This window comes from Cyprinus carpio, chromosome B5, assembly GCF_018340385.1.
Source record: "Cyprinus carpio isolate SPL01 chromosome B5, ASM1834038v1, whole genome shotgun sequence".
Lineage (NCBI taxonomy): Eukaryota > Metazoa > Chordata > Actinopteri > Cypriniformes > Cyprinidae > Cyprinus > Cyprinus carpio.
The window spans coordinates 16,079,861-16,104,824 of record NC_056601.1 but is presented as its reverse complement, the minus strand read 5'-3'; the positions used below and the strand labels follow the sequence as shown (position 1 = coordinate 16,104,824).

Sequence of the window (24,964 nt, the reverse complement as noted above, 5' to 3'; positions counted from 1 at the left end):
TTTTTTCCTGCCAGTGCTTAAGCTTGCAATAGATCAAAGTATCATTAAAATGTGGTTGATAATCTAAATGCAAATGCCTTCCTTTCTTTACAATGAAAGCATTATAATAAGTAACTTACAATGTTTTTATTAAATTCACATTAAATACGTGTTACCCATAAGTAAAGTACTTAAGAAAAAAGATGGATTTTATGCGTAGGTAATAGATTACAGAAAAAAGATGGATTTTTACATATCCCTTTATAGATAAAATACCAGGACTTACTTGCACAGATCGAGGGAAGATATGCTGATGTTGGGATGAAGATGTTGTATGTATGAAGTTTTTTAATATAGTTTTATTCCATAGTTATTTTGTGAGCTGTAAATTATGAGTGATGATGGGAGCTGATTTAGGTATGTGTCTCACAAATACCCCCCCCCCTAATTTAATTTCTAACTGTGATACTATGTGCACATTGATTTTTGCCCCTGGATCTAATGAGCCATTCATACCGAGGGGTACATAAAAGTACCTCTTGATCTAAATTGTGTGGCTCTTGATTAGTGTAAGTACCTCTTCTGTTAGGGCCAGCAACTAAAACATAACATGGGCCCCAAAAAATCTAAACACGCCCCTGAACACACCAGCAACTAAAACTAGAGGGAAAAAATGAGTTTTTTAGTAGGATCTAAGTGTTACGGTGCTACTCTAGGGATCAAAATTGAGGAGACCACAAAGTCCATCCAGTGCTGGAGACTCTGTCAATATCATCCAAGGGTGTTTGAAAAAGCAGGTAGTCCATTCACAGACCCATACCAGACAAAGGAACTCAAAACAGAGAACACTATTGATGGCGATGGCAGGATTACATCTTGATGTATCAATCCTGGGATTTCTTTGAATGAAGACCAAAAAAGGTACATGTTTTAGCATTCATATGCAGTTTCTTCAACAAAGTGCATTTGATTAAAGGAATACTGCAGATGAAATCACAGTGGATGGATCACTTTCCCCCATATCGTTCCAAACCCGTAAACGCTTTGTAGCCTCAAGCAATGCAGTTTCTTCAGCAGAGTGAATTTTGTTTGTAATGGAGAGAGTGACTGTGGTTGGATGTTTCAGTTTTTTTTGGTATTGTTTTACGATGAGTAGCCTCAAGTGCATAACGTTTGAAGTGACTAATACTTTTGCAAAGAGAAAACAAAGATACCGTTTAAAACTATGACCTCTGTAAAGAGGTGGGGTGTTTTTGAAGTATTGTGTGTGTAAAGAGGTGAGGTTATGTTTGCATGCTTGTGAGTGTAACAAGTTAACCACTGTTTGTGCACCAGTAGCTGCTCGCAGGTAAAGAGTGAGGATTATAGATGGAGATTAAAAAAGGGAAAAATCACTAGTAAAATTTAGGTACTATTGTTTGACTTTAATGATGCCTCTTGGGATGAAGCTTTTGGTGCTGTGGAGCTGCTGGGTTAGAACACAGAGAGGTGTGTTAGAAACATCAGATTGGCTTAAGGCGATATGCTGTGGTAGTTGCCACATGACCTCTCTTCAGCTCTAGTCATTTAAATTAGAGGCTTGCCACATGACCTCTCTTCAGCTCTATTTTCTCTCGTTAAATCCTTAATTAACATCCTTTTTCTTCACTGTCATCCTTTCCAGTCATTTCTACCTCAGTTCATCATTAGGATTAAGCTGTTGATCCATGCATATCCACTGAGCTATAAATTCCCAAGACTGACAGTAGCAGATGTAGGGATGAAGTAATAAAATAAGGTTCTTTACTATTACTTTTGATCAATGTAGTACATCCTTGCTTAATAAAAGTATTAATTTCTTTATTAAAATTCTTACAGGTGTATTAGTTTGTAAAATATAGAGAAAAGAGCCAGAGGTAAACATGGATTTCTGTGAGGAGCAGCAGATTTGTCAGTAGCACTTTGTAGCTTTTTCGTTTGTGTTTATTTGTTTTGTGAAATTGTGTTTGTGTTTCTTTTGGGAAATTTTTTTAAGAAGATTGTGGTTTAATGTGTGAGGTTTTGGCACTTTTGGACGTGAAGGAAGTGGAATACTCAGCAGCATGCTTTATTCTTTTATTTATTTCATTTCTTGAGGGGGATCAGGATTTGTCACGTCTCCACAATATCCTGGATCTCACCATTCATTTAAGTTCTCTACTGTAACATCCAAGGCTTTCATTAGAAAATATCAGCACTTATCCTTGCCAGGCACATTTTAGTGTAACCTGCCTGAGTCAATTTTATGTCGTTATCCTCAGTTTATCTTTTCAAATATTGCAGCTACACGACTACGTCAAGTATATCAAGGTCTATTCTGAGTCTATTAACCACATTACCAATAACACTCATTGCCAACCTCACACTCCTTTAACTGTGTCAAGGCCAGAAATCTGCAAGTGGCCACCTTGGTGAAACTGAATTGACCCCTGTACCTATTCTTAAAATTCATTGAGTATAATGATTTTTTCCCCCTCTTTCCTTAGTATTTATGAGACTGTATTTGACCATTCTATACAGCCTAGTTAACTCTACAATAACAATGCAGCTGAGTTGTAAGTGAACTTTAAAAGATGAAGGTGATATCGGTGGTACTGGAGACTGTGGGCTAGGGTTCCCAGCAAACTATGCTTTATTGTTCACTGTTTTACAGTTTACTGTATTATTCGTTGTGTTTGCAGATACTTTAAATCATGTGGCGTTAACTGCATGAGTGCTTATATGTACAGTATGTGGTTATTGAGTAATTGTGGTTTGTGTGTGGGATGTCTCTGTGTTTATTCTGCAAAGACATAATGCTCTCTAGATTATTGTTAGCCAAGCACATACAGTATAACATTATACAACACTGTTTCAAAAAGTCTTATGGTAAATATAAGAGGAAAATTTCATAGGTAATACAAAACCACACAGAATGAACCAATTATCATGTTTATTTTTTTTTTTTGGAATTAATGAACCTATTTCAATTAAGCAATACTACGGTTCAAGCATTTGGCGTCAGATTTATTTATGTATTTTTAAGAAGCTAATATTTGCTAGCATGCTTTAAAATGATCAAAGGTAACAATAAATACTTGTATAATGTTACAGAATACTTCTATACTCAAGTGGTAGAGCATTGCGTTAACAAGCGCAAGGTTGGGGGTTCGATTCCCCGGGAACACATGATAGGTAAAAATTGATAGCCTGAATGCACTGTAAGTCGCTTTGGATAAAAGCGTCTGCTAAATGCATAAAGATAAAGAAGAAAGATATTTCCATAAGATTTCTATTTCAAATAAATGTTGTTATTTCAAACATTCTATTCATCATATATATTTTTTTTTGGTGCATCATGGTTTCTATAAAAAAAATATATTAAATGGCATGACTGATTTCAACATTGATTTCAATAATAAGAAATGTTTCTTATACACCAAATTAGTATATTAGAATGATTTATGACGGTTCACGTGACATTGAAGACTGGAATAAATAAATTCCAGCTAAAAACTGCTAAAAATTCAGTTTTTCTTTTATTTTCTCTAAACTAATAGTATGTTCTGTAGCTGTCAGTCTGGGTGGACCAGAGCTGCTCTGGTCCTTATGTGGCCTCTGTCATGCTTCGGTCTATGAGTTTGACCCAAACTCAACCTAGCTAAAGAGCCCAAAATAGAAATTCACTTACTCCAGTCAGTTAACCCACTTGCCTATGCCATATAGCTATCTGGCCTCTTTCTCACAGTCAGAGATGGGAAGTAACAAAGTACAAATACTTTGTTACTGTACTTACGTAGATTTTTCTGGTAGCAGTAATTTACTTCACTATTTTTTATATTTTTTCTGACTTTTTACTTTACTCCTTACATTTTTACACAAATAAGTAACACTTCACAATAAGGGTACATGAATAATCATGTACTGATGCCTAAATTAATACTTAAATCATCATGTACTAATGATTATTAAAGGGGTTAACTAATCATGAACTAGTGAAGAGCTATCATGAACTACGACTGGAGTCATATGGATTCAGGCATGAATAATGGCAACCTTAACTACATGTTAGTCTCAGTTCTTCTTCCTTTGTTGGTGTTTCAATCAGACTCGGCTTCCTGCAGTCAACTTTTAATAGCACATTGGTCTAAAAACCTTTGTTAGACCAAAGGGAAAAAAAAGTTAAAATATGTTCTCCATCCGACACTAAAAGGTTTAAATACACAGCAGTAAATGTAGTTTCTGCTTTGCAGCATGTCTCTCATAGAAAAAAAAAAAAAAAAAAGAATAATATATATATAGAGAGAGAGAGAGAGAGAGAGAAAGAGAGAGAAAGAGTCCTTTTTTTATCTACAGATTATCCCTGCAGACACCAGTGACTAAATCCTGAGGAATAATACGGTTGGTAAAAAAGGTAGCACATTGTGATATCTTTAAAAAAGTGCTCACTGTAGCAGAAAGCCTGAATGTTTGAGGTGGGATAATTATGGCTGTGCGTGACTCAGCAGATTGTGTCATAGTATAGGCTTAATAGGCTGGTTAACCACTTTTGAAGTGGTGGAGTTCACTCCTGCAAGAAGTTATTGTTTTTAGTGACTCAGCAGATTGTTTAATTGTATTTGCTTAATTTGTTGAAAGTCTCTTATGCTCACCCAGGCTGCATTTATTTGAACAAAAATACAGCAAAAACAGTAATAAATATTATTATATTATTATTTCCTTTTTTGTTCCTGTAATGGCAAAGCTGAATCTTCAGCAGCCATTTCTTTAGTCTTCAGTGTCACATGATCTTTCAGAAATATTTTTTTTTTTGCATTTCAAAATTTGCATTTACAGTGTAGATATAATGTGGTGCCAATAAAATTTATTTAGTCTACACATTGAATGATGAACATATTGCATCACTTAATTTAATTTGTTGCCAGATTACAAAGCTGAATCTTCAGCAGCCATTTCCTTAGTCTTCAGTATCACATGATCTTTCAGAAATATATATATATGTCACATGATCTTTCAGTATATATATATATATATATATATATATATATATATTATTATTTATTTATTTATTTTATTTTTTTGCATTTCAAAATTTGCATTTACAGTGTAGATATAATGTGGTGCCAATAACATTTATTTAGTCTACACATTGACTAATTAAATAAATAAACTCATGTTTTAGGTGTTTTTAAACTGACCTCTAATGTGTTCATGAAGGCAGATATGTTTTATTACTGAAATCAGTGCAGTCTGCAGTGGTGTGTGTGTCTGGCTGTGTGTCTGTTTGTGCTCCTACCACCCACCACAACAACTTAAAAACCCTGTCAGTGGCTGGAGAATTGAGATCATGATTGGTAAATGACTCTTGCGTGATTGGGTGTCAGGCTGATAAATGTCCTTTGGGTATTACAGACATTTTATGTCCGCAGTCTGCAACCGAATCAATTTCCTCAAAATTGACAAATATTGCTGTGCCAGATGTTTCCAGTGGCCCCTCCACACATGGCGCCAGTGTGCATCTCCATTAGATGAAGTGATTCCAGCATCTGTGGCCATTATGAGCATGAAATATCACCCAGTCATGGCCTTTTAGTCACGCGGCTTTAATTGGTCACCCCTGTTTTTGTCTTGTGCGAGTCTATGAAACAATAGATTGAGATTTATTGGTCTATAATTAACATTATGGGTGGGCTATGTGACCAGAATATTATACCACAGTAGGAGTAATTTTATATCACAGTAACTTTATGTGGAACTAAATATTGTTTTTTTTTTTCTTTCTTCTTCTTCTAAAATTACGTATACTGCATTAATTAACCATGTGGTGATACCTGTTTTTGTTTTTATTTATTTATTTATTTATATACATATACATACATATATATTATTACATTAAGGTCCACTTTCACAGGTTATTAATGTTTATAACTCATTAATAAATGGTTCACAGCTGTTCACTTTCATAGGTTACTAGCATCTATTATTCATGAATAAATGGTTCACCCTACATTAAGGTTCACAGGTAAATAATACTGATTTTTTTTCCCCCAAAATAAAGTTTGATAATTTCATCTTGATAAAAGATTTTTAATCATTACTAGATTTAGATTTTTAACCATTGCTGTGGATAGGCATCATGAACTTTTGCAGAGTATAAAGGGTAAGAGACAGGGTAGCTTCTGCTAAGCAGTAAGAAAAGTAACATGACTCATGAGAATTTAATGTGAAAACCATAAATACAACAACCTTCAGTCTCACCATAATAATCGATTTTGCTGCATCATAAAATAAATAAAGAATCTGGTTTTGAATTAAATAAGTATTAATATATTTATTAAGCATTTATACAACAGGAGTTAACAAAATGGTTCACTGTTTGATAGGAATTGCATTAAAATCACCCTTTTTATCCATGCATTTATAACTGCTTATCAATGGTTTATAAAGCATTTGTAAATGAGTTATTAGTCATTTATGAACACCTTCATAAGCCCTTTACAAAGGGAACCATAATGTGAAGTGTTAACTTTGTTATCTCAGAAATTCAGAAAGTGATTGTTCTTTCAAAAATTTGACGTGTTCTCCCAGCTTGTGCTGTAGCCGCTGTCAGCGGTTTAGTGAGTTTTTGATACATCTTCAGAGAGAAGGCTAGGAGAACTAATTCAGCTAGTGATTTGTGTGGCCCCTCAAAATCCTAGCCCATTGCTCACACACAGTAGGATGGTGAATTAGCTGTCATCAAGTGTAGCTGACTGTGAAGCAAGTTAATTTGATGTTTTGTGTGGACACTCAAAATCACAGACAATTGCACACACACACACACACACACACACACACTCCCCACTCAGTGATAACAAATCATTTTAAACCCTGTATTATGACTATTACTTTTCCCCCATTTCATGGCTGTCTGTCTACAAGCTTGAGCTGTCTTTCTCTTCCCTTTCTCACACTGAGCACTCAGCTTCACTCCACGCCCCGTCCCTCAGGAACCTCTCAGACAGCTTTTTACCTCTGGGGAAAACAAAGACTTGACTGACTGCTCTCACTCGCTGTTTGAAGGCTGACTAAATGCCTTAACTTAGTCTTGGGTCTCCAAGCGTTTGTCCATTAGTTAGAGAAATAGTGTGGGAGTTATTTTGAAAGGCTCATTACGTGCAGATCACCTCTTTGCTCAACGATAGTGGTTTATGTGTACATATGTAGAGTGTGATGGATGGGGTTGTGCCATATGTGCGTAAGTGTATGCATTAATTCATGTGTATGTGTTCAGATGGCAGTAACACAGGCTGTGAGTCGAGGATCAGTATGTGCTCATTTCCATATTGCTCTCGGTCTCCCCCCTGTCATGAAGCCGTGCAAGAAGGACATTAGTGCTTCTCTCTTTCTGTTGCATGCTGGAAGTGTGGAGTGTGTAGGAGGGAGCAGATTTGAAACTTCTTCATTTTAATTTAGCCTTTTGCATTCTACTGCATGCATTTGCTACATCAGTGCTTCTCAAATGGTGGGTCATGACCCCAACAATGGCTGGCAGGTTTGCTCTGATATAGGGTCACAGCAGGGAAAGGAAACAATGCTGGTTGCCAAATATAAAATGTAACAAACCATATAATCATGCATGGTTAGAATAGCAAAAAAATAAAGGGGGTGGGGGGGGGCCTGATGTCCAATGAAAATTCTATAGGTCCTGGAGCAAAAGCAGATGAGAATCAATGTTTTACATAATCTTATCTTAGATTTTTGCTTTTTCTATCTCTAGTTCTCCCACTAAGCACTTAAATTTGAGTGATAGTGTTTGTTGGACCAGAGATTTGTGACCTACACGTCCCTGTGGGCACGTCCTTCCCACCACAGCAGGTTCAGTTGTACTTCAGATTAATGCTAACATTGAGGATGTGCCCTGCTGTGGAAGAGCAAACTGACAATGGTAGCACGAGGTGAAGTTAGGATGACGTTATGGTTAAAATTGTTTGTCTAGAGCCATTTTATTCTGCATAGAAGCTGCATCAATGTGGCAAACGATTGACTCATAGTGTTAAATGCTGCACAGCGTCAACATACAGTAAATGTATTTACACACACTTGATCACACACTTGAATGTTGATTTTATTGAATTGTAAGAAAAAATAATTATAAGCAAAATAATAATAATAAATATATTTTTGTTTTGTTTGTTTGTTTTTTTTACTAATCAATTTAATGTTTTGAGGGCATTTGGTACTTAATTAAATCCAATAAAACACATTTGTAGTGTTGTCGGGTTACCACCTGATGTCCAATGAAAATTCTAGGTCCTTAGGCAAAAGCAGAAGAGAATCACTGTTTAACAATCTTATCTTAGACTTTTTTTCTTGTTCTCCCACTAAGCACTTAAATTTGAGTGATAGTGTCTGTTGTACCAGAGCTGTGCTGCACTGAGTCGTGACCCACACAACAGTTTGGCTTGGCATTGAGGATGTGCCCTGCTGTGGAAGAGCGAACTGACAACGGTAGCACGAAGTGAAGATGGGGTGAAGTGATGAGCCAATTATGTTAACTTGTCTGTCTAGAGCCATTTTACTCTGCATAGAAGCTGCATCAATGTGCCAAAAATGGCACATAAATATATTTGCACAACAGTCACAGTGTAGCACACACTTGAATGTGGATTATTGATTTGTTTGCACAGTGGACTGAATACATGATGCAGGTTGATTGACATCGTGGCAACACGATGACAGATTGACATCGTGTCAAGATGATTTCATGTGAGTGGAAGTTGAATGACACAGTAGGTTTCTTTGGTGTTTACTGTTCAAATTTCACTTTTACTTTCTCAGCAATTAAGGTTGGGCATGGAAAATCAATTCCAATTCCAGAATCAGATACTTAAGATCAGGAATCTGATACTTGTTGTAAAAATAATTTTTCAGTTCCACCTATCAATTCCTGTGTGCATTTTTTTTTTTAGCTGGTGAAAAGGGGCTGATACAAATGTATTTGCCTTTGAATCATTTATTCAAGAGATTCATTCAAAAACACTGATTCACCCATTAATGAAACAAGTAAATCTTGAGTGAGTCATTGAATCATTCCATTCATAAATTTCATGAGATTTTTTTAGTTGTCTAATATTTTTTTCTTCAGAATTGTGAGAGAACTACAACCTCTATAAAAAAGCCTCCATTTCTGAAGAAACATACAGCTCTATTTTGCACACAAACAGCTCTTAATCAAGTCCAGTTTTTATGTAGCCAGCTTATTTTTATTCACGGTATTCAGCAGCAATTAAATTATTTGCAAAAAGAGATACAAAATAAATATGTTTGATATTGGAATGCGGAATTGATACAATTCAAACGATACCCAACCCTATGATACAATTCAAACGATACCTAACCCAATGAATGCATACTCTTGTTTGCCTTTACGTCTATCTCCTTTCACAATAAAGAAAGCCACAATAAATAGAATGTTCAAAAAATTTACACGTTCTAAATGCAGTAATGTAAATAAGATATAACAGGCAATGTTTCGGACAGAGCCAAATTGCTGCAAAATAAAAATTACTGTCTGTTTCCATCAGATACATCAGTCCCAGGAAACCTAGAAATAATTATATAATTCTATAATTTAAAACCTAAGTAGTCCGGTTAGTAGCATTGCTAATTATTGAAGTTTATTGGAGTATGTTACAAGAAAATGACATTTATATTTATCTACCTAAGAATTTTGTTTATTTAATTTTATTTTTTCTGTGAACACAGGTTATGAAAGCAGTCCATGTGTGATCTGTTCTGCTTGCAGTTTACCTGTTATGTTTTAGAAAAAGTTCAGGAATAAAATAAAAAATAAATCTTTGATATTCTACAGGCTAGCTACAAAAATAAGTTACTCCCAGAAGGCTGTCAGGTTGTGTGGCCTACTTTAAAACCAGAGGCCTGTAGCTCTTCAATGTGCAGAGCTCAAAATACTTGCTAAAATACTGAAAATGCATCTCAAGTAGAATCAGTGCAGTCCTGAAAGAATCATTCATATTACAAAACAAATAACAAAAACAACAACAACAACAAAAATCTGTATATGCAATTTTGTTTTCAGTGAGGGACATGTCCTATTTTACGTAGGTCAGCTTTGTATTTTTGCGGTAGAGCCCTACTTTAAAGATAAACTGCAAAGCTATGCGGATATGCATGTGATGTTACAGCGTAGTTTGTCAAACACAATATGTTCCAAAATTCAAAGGATGCTCTGTGGATGTATGACAAAACTTAATCAGCCAGATCTCTTCCTAGAGTTTTCTCTCTTTTCTTGGGCTTTCTAGGAATGTATAATGAAACAGGGCTTGACTTTAACAGCCAGCGGTGTATTTCAGAACGACTGACTATGAAATCAAGAACTGAAAAGGTCTAGAAACAGTTTTTGGCAGGTTGTCTAAATGGAAATTCTGGCTATAGGGCTTCCATGACTACTGGTCTGCAAGAGCGGTTGACTTGTCGGCTAGTCATTGTTTACCTTATATAAATGACTCTCTTCTTGCAGTAAAAGTGCTCTCTGCTGTCGTTTCTGCACTGATGAAGAGGTTGTGTGAGAGCAGAGATTTCTGAATGTCCAAGAACTAAAAGCCTCCATATGTCCATCACCATTTGCATTGTCATAAACAGTGCAAAAACAGTCCTATCCTACTCGCATATGGTTTCTGTCATAGCGTCTGGCCAACACCTGATTAGTTTTAGGGTTGTTTGCAATAATTTAGGTGTGTGTGTGAATGCTCTAAATAAACTCCTCGGCTGGTGTACGTGCTTTGTGTGAGTAAAGTGCTCTGGGCCCACTTTATTTTCAGTTCTGCATAATTACAAATTCACATGGCCGCTACAGGTCAATATATTAATGTCACACAGCTACACGGGAACACAGTTTATGGTTAGAGGATTTTGTAAAGTGCTTTCGGTTGACTACTGAAGTAGAGCTGCAAGATTTGGGGAAAAAATCTAATTGGTATTTTTCTGATAAAAATTGCAAATGTGATATAAAATGCTTTTTTTTTTTTTTTTTTTTACACCCCACATTTGCTGTGCTGGTATGTAGGGCTGCAAAATTTGACCCCAAATTTTGTGATTATATACCAAATCACCATATAATAATAATAACAACAACAATGATAATTATTATTATTATTATTATTATTATTAGCATTGTCTAATTATCAACAAAATCACAAAAAATATTGAGTTATCTGTAGGTCGTCTATTACTTCAAAGGCAAGAGCAAGAAAGTTGAGAAAAGTGAAAAAGCTTCATGATTTGAATAATGTTACTTACCTGAATGTCACCCGGTTGAAGGCATAAAAAAAACATGAATTCATACTTTCATTCAGTGAAATGTTAAGACAAAAGAAGAAAACATTTTTATTCACTGCTTCACTGCTGTGGTGCTGCCTCTCTCCACCTCAGTCGGAGTTATCAATCCACTCCTAGCATTCAAAGCTGAGTTTGTCTTGCCGGTGTTCACCTCGCACTTGAGGTTGGATGCCTGATGAGCCTGTGGTTTTCACTGCCTTCTTGCTTTTCTTGTCAATGAAGGAGTCAACGGCAAGTATGTCATCCAGTCCACCTTCTCATCCCAAATAAATGTAGAAGCTTCACTGGCATCAGGCTTAGAATATTTGCTCACGAAGAGAAAATACCCTTTTGGCAATGTTGGGCACTGACAGTTCTCGTCCGTTCTTGTTGAATCAGTCTTCAATAGCTCCTCTGCTTCTCAACTCTTATCTCTGGAGCTGGCTTCTCCTCATCACACCAGTCTATAAATTCATCCCACTTGTTCCATGACAGCCAGAAGTCACTGTCGCCCTCTGAGATGTTGTTTTTCTTCACCATATCTGTTTCTATCTTCAGAACTTCACAGGTGCAAAACTCCAGAGCAGTAATTGATCTTAGTTTACATTGTTCTTTAGAATGCAGACTACCATCAGCCTTGACTGTAATATAATCATCACTGAAAGAAAAGTTTTGTTTAAACATCATTCTAGTCATGTTGGAAAGTCTCTGGAAAAACATGTTGGGAATTGATCAATTAATACATTACATTGATACATTACAAACATCTTGTTTATTGCAAATTGCAAGTGCAATTATGTTAATGGAAGTTAAATGAAAAAAAAAAAACTGGTATCATCTTCAGGTTCCTTTTTTAGTATATATATATATATATATATATATATATATATATATATATATATATATATATATATATATATATATATATATATATATATATATATATATATATATATATCAGTGCAAGCTTTTTATCTGAATTTAATGAATTTTACTTTCATTTGTTGTATGCAGCCAAATATGATTACAAAAGTTAGCATACAAAACTACAAAACTATAGTTACAAAATGTTTTTCAAGCTTCTTAATAATTACATTTCATTGTGTGTAATTTCAGAATGCAACCTATAATGATTTCAAATTGTGCAGGAGACATTCACAGAGAGGTTTATATATAAATTAATGCAACATTGTTTTATATTTACATATAATAAGGATGAATAATACATTTTACTTTCATTTACATTGTCATTTAACAGATGCTTTTATCCAAAGCGACTTACAAATGAGGACAATGGAAGCAATCAAAATCAACAAAAGAGCAATGATATGCAAGTGCTATAACTACAAATATTTCCAAAGCATACATACTCCTGAACAAACCACAATTTAAAAATAGTTCAATTCTGTGTGAACAGTGCTTCACTGTTGTCAGTGAACAATGCCTTTTTTTTTTTTTTACCAGGAAGATAATGCTGAAAACTGCACCTTAAGTCACTAAATGGTTAAATGATAAGGGGTTTTCAGCATCTCTTTCTGCAAGTTACATTGTTGCGCCAATAGTGGTGTCTTCACAGGTGAGTCAGCAAATCATTTTATTCAAAGATTTGTTCAAAAACACTGACTTATTCTGAGACAAAGCAAATGAGTGTTATCCTCAGTGTTGCTCAGTGTTCGGCGGTTCTGCGTGTTTTTTGGACCAAAAACAGACAAAGTCACCGGCAATTTGAAAATAGTTTTTGGGGCACTTCTTTGATTTTTCTTTATTTACATATTTGTCCATTAAATTTAAATATAAAAACAATTGCACATGCAAAATGTGTTGTGGTGTTGTTTTAGCTTGTCTGTGATTATCAGCGGACATAGCATGTTGCTATTATATTTCTTTATTGTGTAATTACACGTCTTGGCTTGTCTTATGTTGCAAGTACTAATTTCACTAAAACTGAAAAAAAAAAAAAAAAAATTACAAACATTTATTTATAAATAATACTAAGATAACACTAAATAAGATTATTTCTATCTCTCTCTTTCTTTCTGCATCTCTTCCTCTCTCTTTTGTTCTCTCTCAGATTAACCTACAGAGGAGGATGCGGGTCACAGGAGTGATAACCCAAGGAGCCAAGCGCATCGGGAGCCCAGAATATGTTAAGTCGTACAAAGTGGCCTACAGTGATGACGGAAAGACCTGGAGGACGTACAAAGTCAAGGGCACGGATGAAGATATAGTGAGGCATTTTTTTAATTAGCGAAAAAGAGCCACATCAGTCACTCAGCATGTGCTTTTGCTTCTCCCTCCACCTTTTCGAGCTGTATTCTGAGGGGATTGATGAGAGCTGTCGGGGCCTCAAATGACATACAGCGTCCATCATCTCTGATGCCATCTTTTTTTACTATTAGAGAGTGTCCAGATTTCTTCTAATGACTTTGAGTAGTTGCTACTTTGATCATTTCAGACACTGTTTTGTTATTAGGGAAATTATTTTTATTAAAAATAGTATAATAGTATTATGTATTCTTATTCTAAACAACAGTGATAATGACAATTAAATATTTACATACTAAATTGTGATCAGTATTTTCTTTTAAATCTGTTTTGCATACTTGTCATCGGTTCTATTTTTTTATTTGATTTCATTTGTTCAGAACCTAAGCTTATTTAAAACATTAACAAAAAACAAACTTAAAACATTTTTTTTTTTTTTTTTTTTTCTTTTTTGCTTTATTTTAATTAATGATTTTTACTTTTATGAATTTTTGCTTTGTTGCAGTTTATTATATTTTTTTTGAGTTTTTAAATCTTTAGTTTTTCATAAATGACTTCAATTTGGTGTTAGTAAATACTCTTTTGATTAAAAACCAGTATAATAAATTGGGGTGAGTGTGATGCAGAAGTGTTGACCTTCTCTGTGCTCTCTTGTCTTGTGAAATCTCCCCACGTTCTCCCTCCAGATCTTCCGTGGGAATATTGATAACAACACTCCATTTGCCAACTCCTTCACCCCTCCTATCGAGGCTCAGTATGTTAGGATCTACCCGCAGGTGTGCAGGAGACACTGCACTCTTCGCATGGAGCTCCTGGGTTGTGAGCTCACTGGTGAGTCACCTCAATAGGTAGCAATACATCTTTCTGAGAGCAAGTCCAAAGGGGACTTTAGAAGTGTGTTATATCTCTGAAACATTGTCCAGACTGTCAATAAAGCACAGCACAACATGGTTGAAGCCATATTTTCCTTTTCTCCTAGCCAGTTCAGGGGATTTATTTTATACAGCTATACAATAAAGATTTTTTTTTTTTTTTCTGTTAGTCAGATTGTGCCAGTAGTTACTAAACAATACATTTATTTATTATTCTTGCTTCATTGTGTAAGTTGAAACTAAACACAAGTCATAGTTAGCCTGTATTCCTTGCAAAAAAAATAAAATAAATAATACTAACCAGCCTACATTATTGTGTAACAGCATGTAAATTGGTTTTAGTGTAATATTAGGTTAATGACATGCCTTTGAATTATTCAGGATGTTCGGAGCCAATGGGGATGAAGTCTGGTCACATTCAGGACTACCAAATCACAGCCTCCAGCATCTTCAGAACTCTTAACATGGACATGTTCACCTGGGAACCTGGGAAAGCAAGACTGGATAAACAAGGCAAGGTCAATGCCTGGACGTCTGGACACAGTGACCAGTCCCAGTGGTTGCAGGTAGGGTTTATTATAAATGTCCTCATATGCTTAGGGTCAATCTACTATTATTGTGACTGTTACTGGCTGTGAATGATTAAATGTAAAGTTTAAATGTGCTGTTATGAAATGATCACTGCAGCACAGAGGTGTACATTAAACAACATTCAGTTCAGATGATCCCTAACACAGAACCTCAACAAAGTTTAAAGCTTTGTCGTGATTCCTACTGTTTAGCTCCTGGAATCAAAGTTTCAACGAAATCCCAGTTATCCCTTCTCCCTAGAGCCTCTTGCTCACTTGCTCTCACACTCACTGTTCATTAAGGTAACCGATCACCTTACTCAGGCATCAGGCAAGAGCTATTTGCCTTCATTCAGCCAAGCATTATAATACCACTGTTATCAGTTCATATTCAAACATATTTCACTTTAAGCCTGGCTGTAAAATTACTTTTCATATAAATTTATTATAATCTATTAATTTGGCTTATTATGAAATGTTTTAATATGTTATCCATGGTATCCTCAAGAGCCTTCTCCAGCACCATAACTCGAAGGTGCCTATCCTCCTTTGATCAGTTTTTTTTTTCTCAATCTTCCAGACATGAATTCCTCATGATCACGTCAGCATAAAGATTAAAAAGAAAGGGGGAGAGAATACACCCCCTTGCACCCCTTTCAATTCTAAAACATTCTGTGTCACCATACTGTGTTCGAACAACGGCTTCTTGATCTGTGTATAGCAATCTTATCAACTGAGTCAGATGAGGTGATATTCCCAAAGTAACTTTCATAGCTTATAATGTTCAACACAATCAAAGACCTTACTGTAGTCAATGAAACACATATAGATACCTTTTTGAAATTCATTGCATTTTCCGATGATCTATCGCAAATTTGCTATGTGGTCACATGTGCCACGACCTCGGCAGAAACCAGCCTGCAAATCAGGTAGTTCTGTTTCTATGATTGGGCTTAGCAATTCCGCTTGGATACAATCAAACCCAAGGGCCTTGTTGTTTGATAATTGCTGCATCGCACATATAATTTCTTCATTCAGAATAGCAGGTTCTATTTCCACTGGGTCACAGTTGAGTTGTTCTCCAACACAACACTTAACATTATAACTTTCTAGCAGAACCCCCACCCCTTTGATATAATTTCTCTTGTTACATTTGATAGACAGCTCTGTAATAGGTAGGCTGTGCCATTTTTTTTTTTTGGGATTTTTTTTTTTTGGGAAACATGAAGTTTATTTGATGGTGGGGAGTGTGTTATCATATGTGTATTTTTTTATATCTTATGGTGTTTTAAGTGATTAATACAATGTTTATTGTGATGTGGGGTATGTGATATTGTCTGGATTGTTTTACACATTTCAAACGTTAGTTGCCATGGTGAACTGTGAGCTTCTGCAGTGGCTGCCCCAATGGAATAATCAATACCAGTGGCATCAAAGAATGACTTTAGTCTTAATAGATTAATGGAATTAATCAAGCTTAATGACAAATTAAGTATTCTAATTAATCAAGACAATTGCAGTGCTGCAGAAGTAAGAATTGCCTCACAAACTGCATTGACATCAGAGATGTTTTGACCAAACGGAGCACATCTCAAGGATCTGCCAGTGATGTGCTCAGTCAAACTGCATCAAAATCATCAGGTTGTCAGTGTCTCAGTTGCTTTTAAGTGCACGTTTCGATTGGGAGTCATTTATTTGTATGTCCATTGATTTTGGTGAAAACAAAGCTGCTGTTACTCTCAGCGTTTTATTTGGAACTTTTTAATGATCTTGGTACTTTCAGTCTGTTAAATGTTTTGGTCTGTGTATGCTGACATGTTCAGTCAAGCAGACATTTTACATGCCACATGCACACGTCAATATTGACTAAGACTTGAAGTGAAAAGTTCATTTGCCTACATTCATTAGGCTGGCTTAGGAACTTGATGCAAACAAAGTCTTAAATGGCCGGGCAGTTTGTTTTAGCGAATTAAAATACAGGCGGGGGTCACAAACAACTTTATCTTTTACATCTATCGCAAAGTTTCCCTCCATTAACCAATCAAAAAAACAAATTATGCTGCTTTTCCAGGGACTTCTAAGGTCAAACAAACCACTCACATTAAAATGCATATAAATCCCATTGACAGGTTTTGGAGCTGTTTGAATGAACCAATCACTCACCAGCCCTACAAACACACTGCAAGTCAACTCTTTTTCCTCTGTTTGGACATACTCCACAGAAAGAAGGCCTTTTGAAGTTTCTGTTGATTGCTTCCAAACATGCAGAGTCGACCAAGAGACAGCGAGGAGACGCCCATCTTCTAGCCTATCTGGGTCTATGGCTTTTCTCCCATCGAATTTTGAAAAATTGCCTTTTTAACTTCTTCCTCTCCCTCCTCTTTGTGTGTAATGAATCGATTTAGTGTCTTCATTTGTGGTTTCCTGTGTCTTTGCCACTACTCAAACAGAGATGTGACCTCAGTCCCACAGAGAGAATTTTTAGCCTTCACCAGGCAGGCATGAGAAAGACCATTTACATTCATTATGGATCTTAAGTCTGCTCATTACGGACTATATACATGGACAGTTTGAGTAATTTTAGCAGTGGTTTTCCTCAGTAAAGATGAGGACTAGAATTTATTGGAACTTTCATCTAAGTCAGCATTTCTCTAACTGGGGTCCATCTCAAATAGCCAGGGGGTCCGTGGAAAATTTCTGAATTGAGAACAAAAAACTTTCTGCAAAGCCTTGACAAGCAATATGATAGAGTGCAACCGAGATATTCGCTTTTCCAGCAGCCTGGGTTCTAGAAGGATTTTTCCCTTTAAAGGGGTCATATGATGCAATTTCAAATTTTCCTTTCTCTTTGGAGTGTTACAAGCTCTTGGTGAATAAAGAAGATCTGTGAAGTTGCAAAGAGTAAAGTCTCAAATTCAAAGAGATATACTTTATAAAAGTTAACACTCGTCCGCGCCCCTTCGTCATGCCTGGAGCTGATCCGTGCTGGTCGCTGAGGAAATACATCAACTTTGCACTGTGGAGCGCTGAATCGGCTTTCACAGTGGATGAAGCAGAGTCCATCCCAGGGTCGTCACATGTGGTTGCTGCAAGACCAAGGTACGCTCCTTTGTAGAATCCGCCTGCCACACCGTTCTCAAGCTGCCCGCCTCTGCTCACTCAAGCCGGCCGCGGCTCACTCTAGGCCCATAAACACATTTCATTACACCAAATACACAAAATAATGTTCTTTTTAGCAGCATCATATGACCCCTAGTCCGCGGCTCACTCTAGGTCCATAAACACATTTCATTACACCAAATACACAAAATAATGTTCTTTTAAGCAGCATCATATGAGCCCTTTAATTTTCTCCATATAGACATTTCAAAAAAAAAATTCAGTAAGACTTGAATCAACCCATGGCTCCAAAATGAATCACATTGCAACATCTGATTTTAAGCACAGACAAATTTGAATAGAATTTGGAAAAGATAATGGTACAAGATTGGTCTACGTATGGTTGACCATTAATATAATCAAATCCACAATGACGATACAATATATAGTGGGTATGGAAAGTATTGAGACCCCCTTAAATTTTTCACTCTTTGTTATATTGCAGCCATTTGCTAAAATCATTTAAGTTCATTTTTTTCCTCATTAATCTACACACATCACCCCATATTGACAGAAAAACACAGAATTGTTGACATGTTTGCACATTTATTAAAAAAGAAAAACTGAAATATCACATGGTCCTAAGTATTCAGACCCTTTGCTCAGTATTTAGTAGAAGCACCCTTTTGATCTAATACAGCCATAAGTCTTTTTGGGAAAGATGCAACATGTTTTTCACACCTGGATTTGGGGATCCTCTGCCATGACAGGTTGGATGGTAAACGTTGGTGGACAGCCATTTTCAGGTCTCTCCAGAGATGCTCAAATGGGTTTAAGTTAGGGCTCTGGCTGGGCAATTCATGAACAGTCACGGAGTTGTTGTGAAGCCACTCCTTCGTTATTTTAGCTGTGTGCTTAGGGTCATTGTCTTGTTGGAAGGTGAACCTTCGGCCCAGTCTGAGGTCCCGAGCACTCTGGAGAAAGTTTTCATCCAGGATATTCCTGTAATTGGCTGCATTCATCTTTCCTTCGATTGCAACCAGTCGTCCTGTCCCTGCAGCTGAAAAAAAAACCCACAGCATGATGCTGCCACCACCATGCTTCACTGCTGGGACTGTATTGGACAGGTGATGAGCAGTGCCTGGTTTTCTCCACACATACCGCTTAGAATTAAGGCCAGAAAGTTCTATCTTGGTCTCATCAGACCAGAGATTCTTATTTCTCACCATATTGGAGTCCTTCAGGTGTGCTTTTATGTGTCTTGCACTGAGGAGAGGCTTCCGTCAGGCCACTCTGCCATAAAGCCCCGATTGGTAGCTCAGCCACAGTGATCTTTGGGTTCTTCTTTACCTCTCTCACCAAGGCTCTTCTCCCCCGATAGCTTAGTTTGGCCAGACGGCCAGCTCTAGGAAGGGTTCTGGTCATCCCAAACGTCTTCCATTTAAGGATTATGGAGGCCACGGTGCTCTTAGGAACCTTAAGTGCAGCAGAATTTTTTTTTGTAACCTTGGACAGATCTGTGCCTTGCCACAATTCTGTCTCTGAGCTCTTCAGGCAGTTCCTTTGACCTCATGATTCTCATTTGCTCTGACATGCACTGTGAGCTGTAAGGTCTTATATAGACAGGTGTGTGGCTTTCCGTTTCAAGTCCAATCAGTATAATCAAACACAGCTGGACTCAAATGAAGGTGTAGAACCATCTCAAGGATGATCAGAAGAAATGGACAGCACCTGAGTTAAATATATGAGTGTCACAGCAAAGGGTCTGAATACTTAGGACCATGTGATATTTTAGTTTTTCTTTTTTAATAAATCTGCAAAAATGTCAAGTAGTATTTTTTTTTCTGTAATTATGTGTTTTTGTGTGTGGGTTGTTTGTGGATTAAATGAGGTTAAATGATTTTGGAATTTGGTTGTTTTATAAATAAGAGTGAAAAATATAAGGGGGTTTGAATACTTTCCGTACCCACTGTAAAACTATTGATTGAAGCTTATTCATGTGTTTAGTTATTTGTTAATTGTTGATGTTTTTTGTTTTTTTGTGGTTTTGGTTTAGGTGTCTGTATTTAAATGCATTTATAACCTTTAATAGCCTGTTATCTCTGTCTCAAGCTCTTCTTATTATTAAGACCACATTTATCATTTCCCTCTAGAGGGGTCTTTCTTTTCAGTAGAAAGACTTCATACTAACATAGATGTAAAAGAAGCATGACTTCATACAGTATGTTAGCTTGAAAGTATCATTTCACAGACATATTGCAACATAATTGATTTAATTTTAAGTCAAGTAGAAGTATGTTAGCATCATGTAAGTTTTGTAAGAGGTCACATACAGTATGTATTTTGAATTGTTCCCTTTTTACTGCAGCCTCACAAGAATCTGACTTTGTATTTCATTTGGCCTGGGGTCACTTTAGATTAACTGTTACATGCTAATTTCATCAGATGATTACAATATAGGAGACATTGTTAGATACGGTAACATTCAAAAGTTAGGGGTCACTAAAAACATTAAGAAGCGGTTTTCAACATTCGTAATAATAAGATATATTTATTGAGCAGCAAATCAGCATACAGGTATTATGTTTTCTGAAGGATCATGTGACACTGAAGACTGGAGTAAAGACTGCTGAAAAATTCACCTTTGCTATCACAGGAATAAGTGACTTTAAAATATTTAAATAGGAAAGTTAATTTAAGTTGTAATAATACAGCAGCTAAAATAAGTATTGAACACGTATAATAAATATATAAAATATATTTATAAAGGTGCTCTTGACATGAAATTTTTACCACACTCTCAGGAAGAAAGGACAGAAGCTGTCACTGGGGTGGTACTTTTTCAAAAGGTACACTTTTGAACTTTTCAGGTACTAATATGTACTCTCTATGTACTGTTTGTACATTTAAGGTACCAATATGGACTCTTTAGGTATAAAGATGTGCCTTTTGAAAAGGTACCACCCCAGTAAAAGCTTCCGTACCTTTTTATCTGAGAGTGCAGATGTCAGTAACAACCTAAGTAATCCATACATACAAAGAAAACAAAACAAATAAGTTCAGAATTTAAGTTGTGTGTAATAAAATGGAATGACACAGAGAAAAAGTATTGAACACATGAAGAAAGGTAGGTGCAAAAAGGCATGGAAAGCCAAGACACCAGCTGAAATCTATTAGTAATTAGAAAGCAATCCTGTCCCAACACCTTCTGTACCAGGATGATGAAGATGAAACAAGTGGACATTTCAGCAAGACAATGATCCCCAACACAGCCAAGGAAACTCTCGATTGGTTTCAGAGAAAGAAAATAAAGCTGCTAGAATGGCCCAGCCAATCACCTGACTTGAATCCAACAGAAAATAAGAACTAAAGATCCGAGTTCATAGAAGAGGCCCACAGAACCTTCGAGATTTGAAGAAAGTTTGTGTGGAAGCCCCCCTGAGCAATTCATGCAATGCATACAATGCATACAGGTAGCATCTTGAAGTTGTCATTACCAAAAAAAAAGGCTTTTGTACAAAGTATTAAATACATTTCAGTAGTTCAAAAATGACTTTTTCCCTGTGTCATTCCATTTTACTTAATTTCTTAACTTATTTGTTTTGTTTTCTTTGTATGTATGGATTACTTGGGTTGTTATCAACATCTGGTGAAAATTTCATGTCAACAGCATCTTTAGAAATACATTTACTAAAACAATGGTGACGCGTTCAATATTTATTTTACCCGCTGTATGTCACAATGTTACCGTTTTACTCTGATTTCATCAAATAAATGCAGCCTTTGTGAGCACAAGAGACTTCTCTCCAAAACATAAAACATCTTTAGGACAAACTTTAGGACAGTAGTATACATATCAATGCGAGCAGAGGAAATACTGTATGCTCATTTATCCTGCGGTGTCTGTGGTTAACTCTTTTTCTGACATTTGTAGTCAGCTGCACTTCTGTCATTTTAAAGAGTTGATTCAATATGTTTGGATCACAGTGGAGGTGTGATGCTATTCAGTCAGAGTAAAGTATAACAAATCGCATTAGTCTGCTGCATCCTTTACAACCACGCACTCTAAACCATCATGTTAGAAGGGAAAATTCACCATTGCAAATTGTGCACAGCACACATTTTGTTAGCAACGATACCTGATTTACATAATTCCTTTAGGGATTTGGGTGCTAAAACAGCGCAGTCTGTATGTGCAAATAAACAGGGTAATCAGCGAGCATAATTCATTCTTAGTTAATTCCCTCCTAAATCTCTTAATCAGGGAATTTAATGTACCTCCACCTTGTTTTAGAATTACAAACCTTTTAGCTTTCCTATTTCCTTCCTGGCAACTGACCAACCTGTTGGATTGTTCTGTGCACTGGCTGGTCTACCCAGTTTCTGTGATTTAGTAATAGATACAAAGTCACTTTGTTCTAAGTGAGCAAGTTTTATACTCTGCTTGATATTTGCTGTCTGCGAGGTTATGAGAGTGCAGGGCATAAATATTAACCAAAAAACTGACTTTCCTGGATTTGTTAGAATATTTATTCAGAAACTAGAAACTTTTTTCATATGCATATTATGTTGGACTGAATTTTATAATTGCTTGTGTAGACACTTAGTCCTCATTGTCATTTTGATAAGTCTCCTTCATCTTAGAAGTGTTTGAGTGCTGGACAATTTTTTTATTTGTTCTGAATTTTAATTGCATTACTGTGATATTAACTTTTTAGACTGATCAGACGGATTCTCAAACACGGTGCTCTGGAATGCAGAAATAAGCTTCACAGTGGCAGAGATGGGATTGAGATTAGAATCTCTCTCCCTTTAGGAAGATGCTTGAAGATGAGTTGGTGAAATCTTCTGAAGCAAACAGTGAACATGCTTGGTTCCAGCTGGGAGAGACTTATTAGTTAATTATACACATTAACAGGCTAAACGCATAACACAGAGAGCCTGCCAGAGTGCACTTGGCTCTTTTTAGAACTTACTTATTACAGAATCATTGCGGCAGTGCAAGCATATGTTAAATGTTATGCTGACCTTGCTAGTGCAGTAACAGTTACTACAAAAACCACAGAAAAAAGCCACATGCAAGAACCATATTAACTCTTTTTATTATTTAAAAGACTTTAGACACCAACCTGTTAATTGATTCATTTTCTTGCAAATTAAAAGTATTAGATGTACCTCTACTGTACTGTATATTAGACATGTTAGAAATAATTAGGGGTGTCAAAGTTAATTGAATGCATTTTTGAATGTTAATTGAATTTAATTGAATGAATTGTGTATTCAGTTGCTGCATTTATTATCTGATTTCTGATTTCTAATATGTATGTACAAATTATCATACCAAAGACCCAGTTTATTAATAAATGATGGCGAAGGGTCTGTTTATTGGCTTATATATTTAGAATGTTAATATTAGTTTATCAAATTCAGATTGGATATTTAAACAACAGTGTGAAAGAAGCATGACTTATTTTTATTGTAACTATTGTGCACTGCCAGTCAAAGACGTATTGTGAACAAATTGATTTTAAGTGAAGCATGTTCAAATGAGGAATATAATTTAATGCTAGTTGTGTTAGTGGTTGGCACATATGTATTTTAAATGCTCACAACATTTTGGTTTGGCATTTAATTGAACTAAAATAACTATGTCAGATCTGGCAGAGGACCTTGTTTGATCTGGTGTGGCATATAATAAGTTAACAGTTTGCTGAAAATGGCTCATAATTATTTAATCACACCATATGGTGGATGCTTCAGTGTATTTTTTTATTATTTATTTTTTTAATGCAGTTTTAAAATACATGAAATTTGCATAAACAGTTATTTGTTATATTTAATAAATGCAGTGTCTTACTGGCTTTTTCTAGCACTAACATGATGTTTACCAATAACATTTCAAACATTGTTCACAGTTGGATTATTTGTAGTGGTTCATACATTACACATTTTGGTGGAAGATGTAAATAATGTTTGCATAAGAACTATGATGATTGCTTTGTTTAACAGGTAATATGCAGTATTGTTAGAGTTGCTTTACATCACATTAAATGTACTCTTCAAACTGTTCAGCCACCAATGCAAAAAAATCACCTCCTGAAGATTTGTTTCTCACTCTATGTAATCTCAGCCCAAGTATCTCATAAATAATGCTATTTGCAGATTCTGACACCTTTTTTAATCAGATAGGCATGTGTATTGTCAGTTAATTATCTCCGGTATCTTGATAATTATGCATGTTGCTCTACATTCAATTAAGAGCATCTTCAGCCAGCTACTATAGAACTGTTCTCTGATTAACAAGTGCTCTGGTTGAATAAGGTTCTCATTACAATGCAGCAGTGAAACAGAAGTGGACTTGCTATTTAATACATCTCCCAGTGCATTATGAGTAGGGCAGCAAAAAAATAAATAAATAAAAAATCTCAAAAATTGGAATTGTGACAGTTAGTTCACCTCAGCATAAATTTTGATAATTCTCAGTAACACTCTCTTGCATTAAGTTTTTTGTTGTGTGTTACGCTGTAGGCAATATTACAGTTGCGTGGATGAAACAAAAAAATTCCTGACAGTGTGTTTACAATGTGAGGAATTTAGCACAGCAGAGCGGGCATTTTCAATGAATTCCTGTGGAAGCCAATCTTCAACCTTGCGTGGTAATTTCAAAAAAATATATTTTAATAAAACTCCTCACTACCTGCTTCTAGTGTTTTTCACTTTACATTTGCATAAAGTTGGGGATTTCTCAACTTTTGGATGCTCTTGACTGCCTTCCTTGCTTCCTCTGATCACAATTTAAATGTTTATTATGAGGTTGAGTTCAGTTATTTATTATTCAGTTCCTTATTTACGCTTTTATTTCCA

The 24,964-nt window shown here is 35.9% G+C and overlaps 1 protein-coding gene across 1 annotated transcript in view; it reads left to right on the top strand.

Annotated features, from left to right (window-relative positions):
• The window catches only part of edil3a (EGF-like repeats and discoidin I-like domains 3a), a 155,727-nt gene that overhangs the window by 110,070 nt on the left and 20,693 nt on the right, over positions 1 to 24,964 (top strand). The window contains 3 exon segments of the mRNA XM_042724613.1: positions 13,367 to 13,522; positions 14,247 to 14,391; positions 14,814 to 14,998. Coding sequence (XP_042580547.1) covers positions 13,367 to 13,522; positions 14,247 to 14,391; positions 14,814 to 14,998 — 486 coding nt within the window.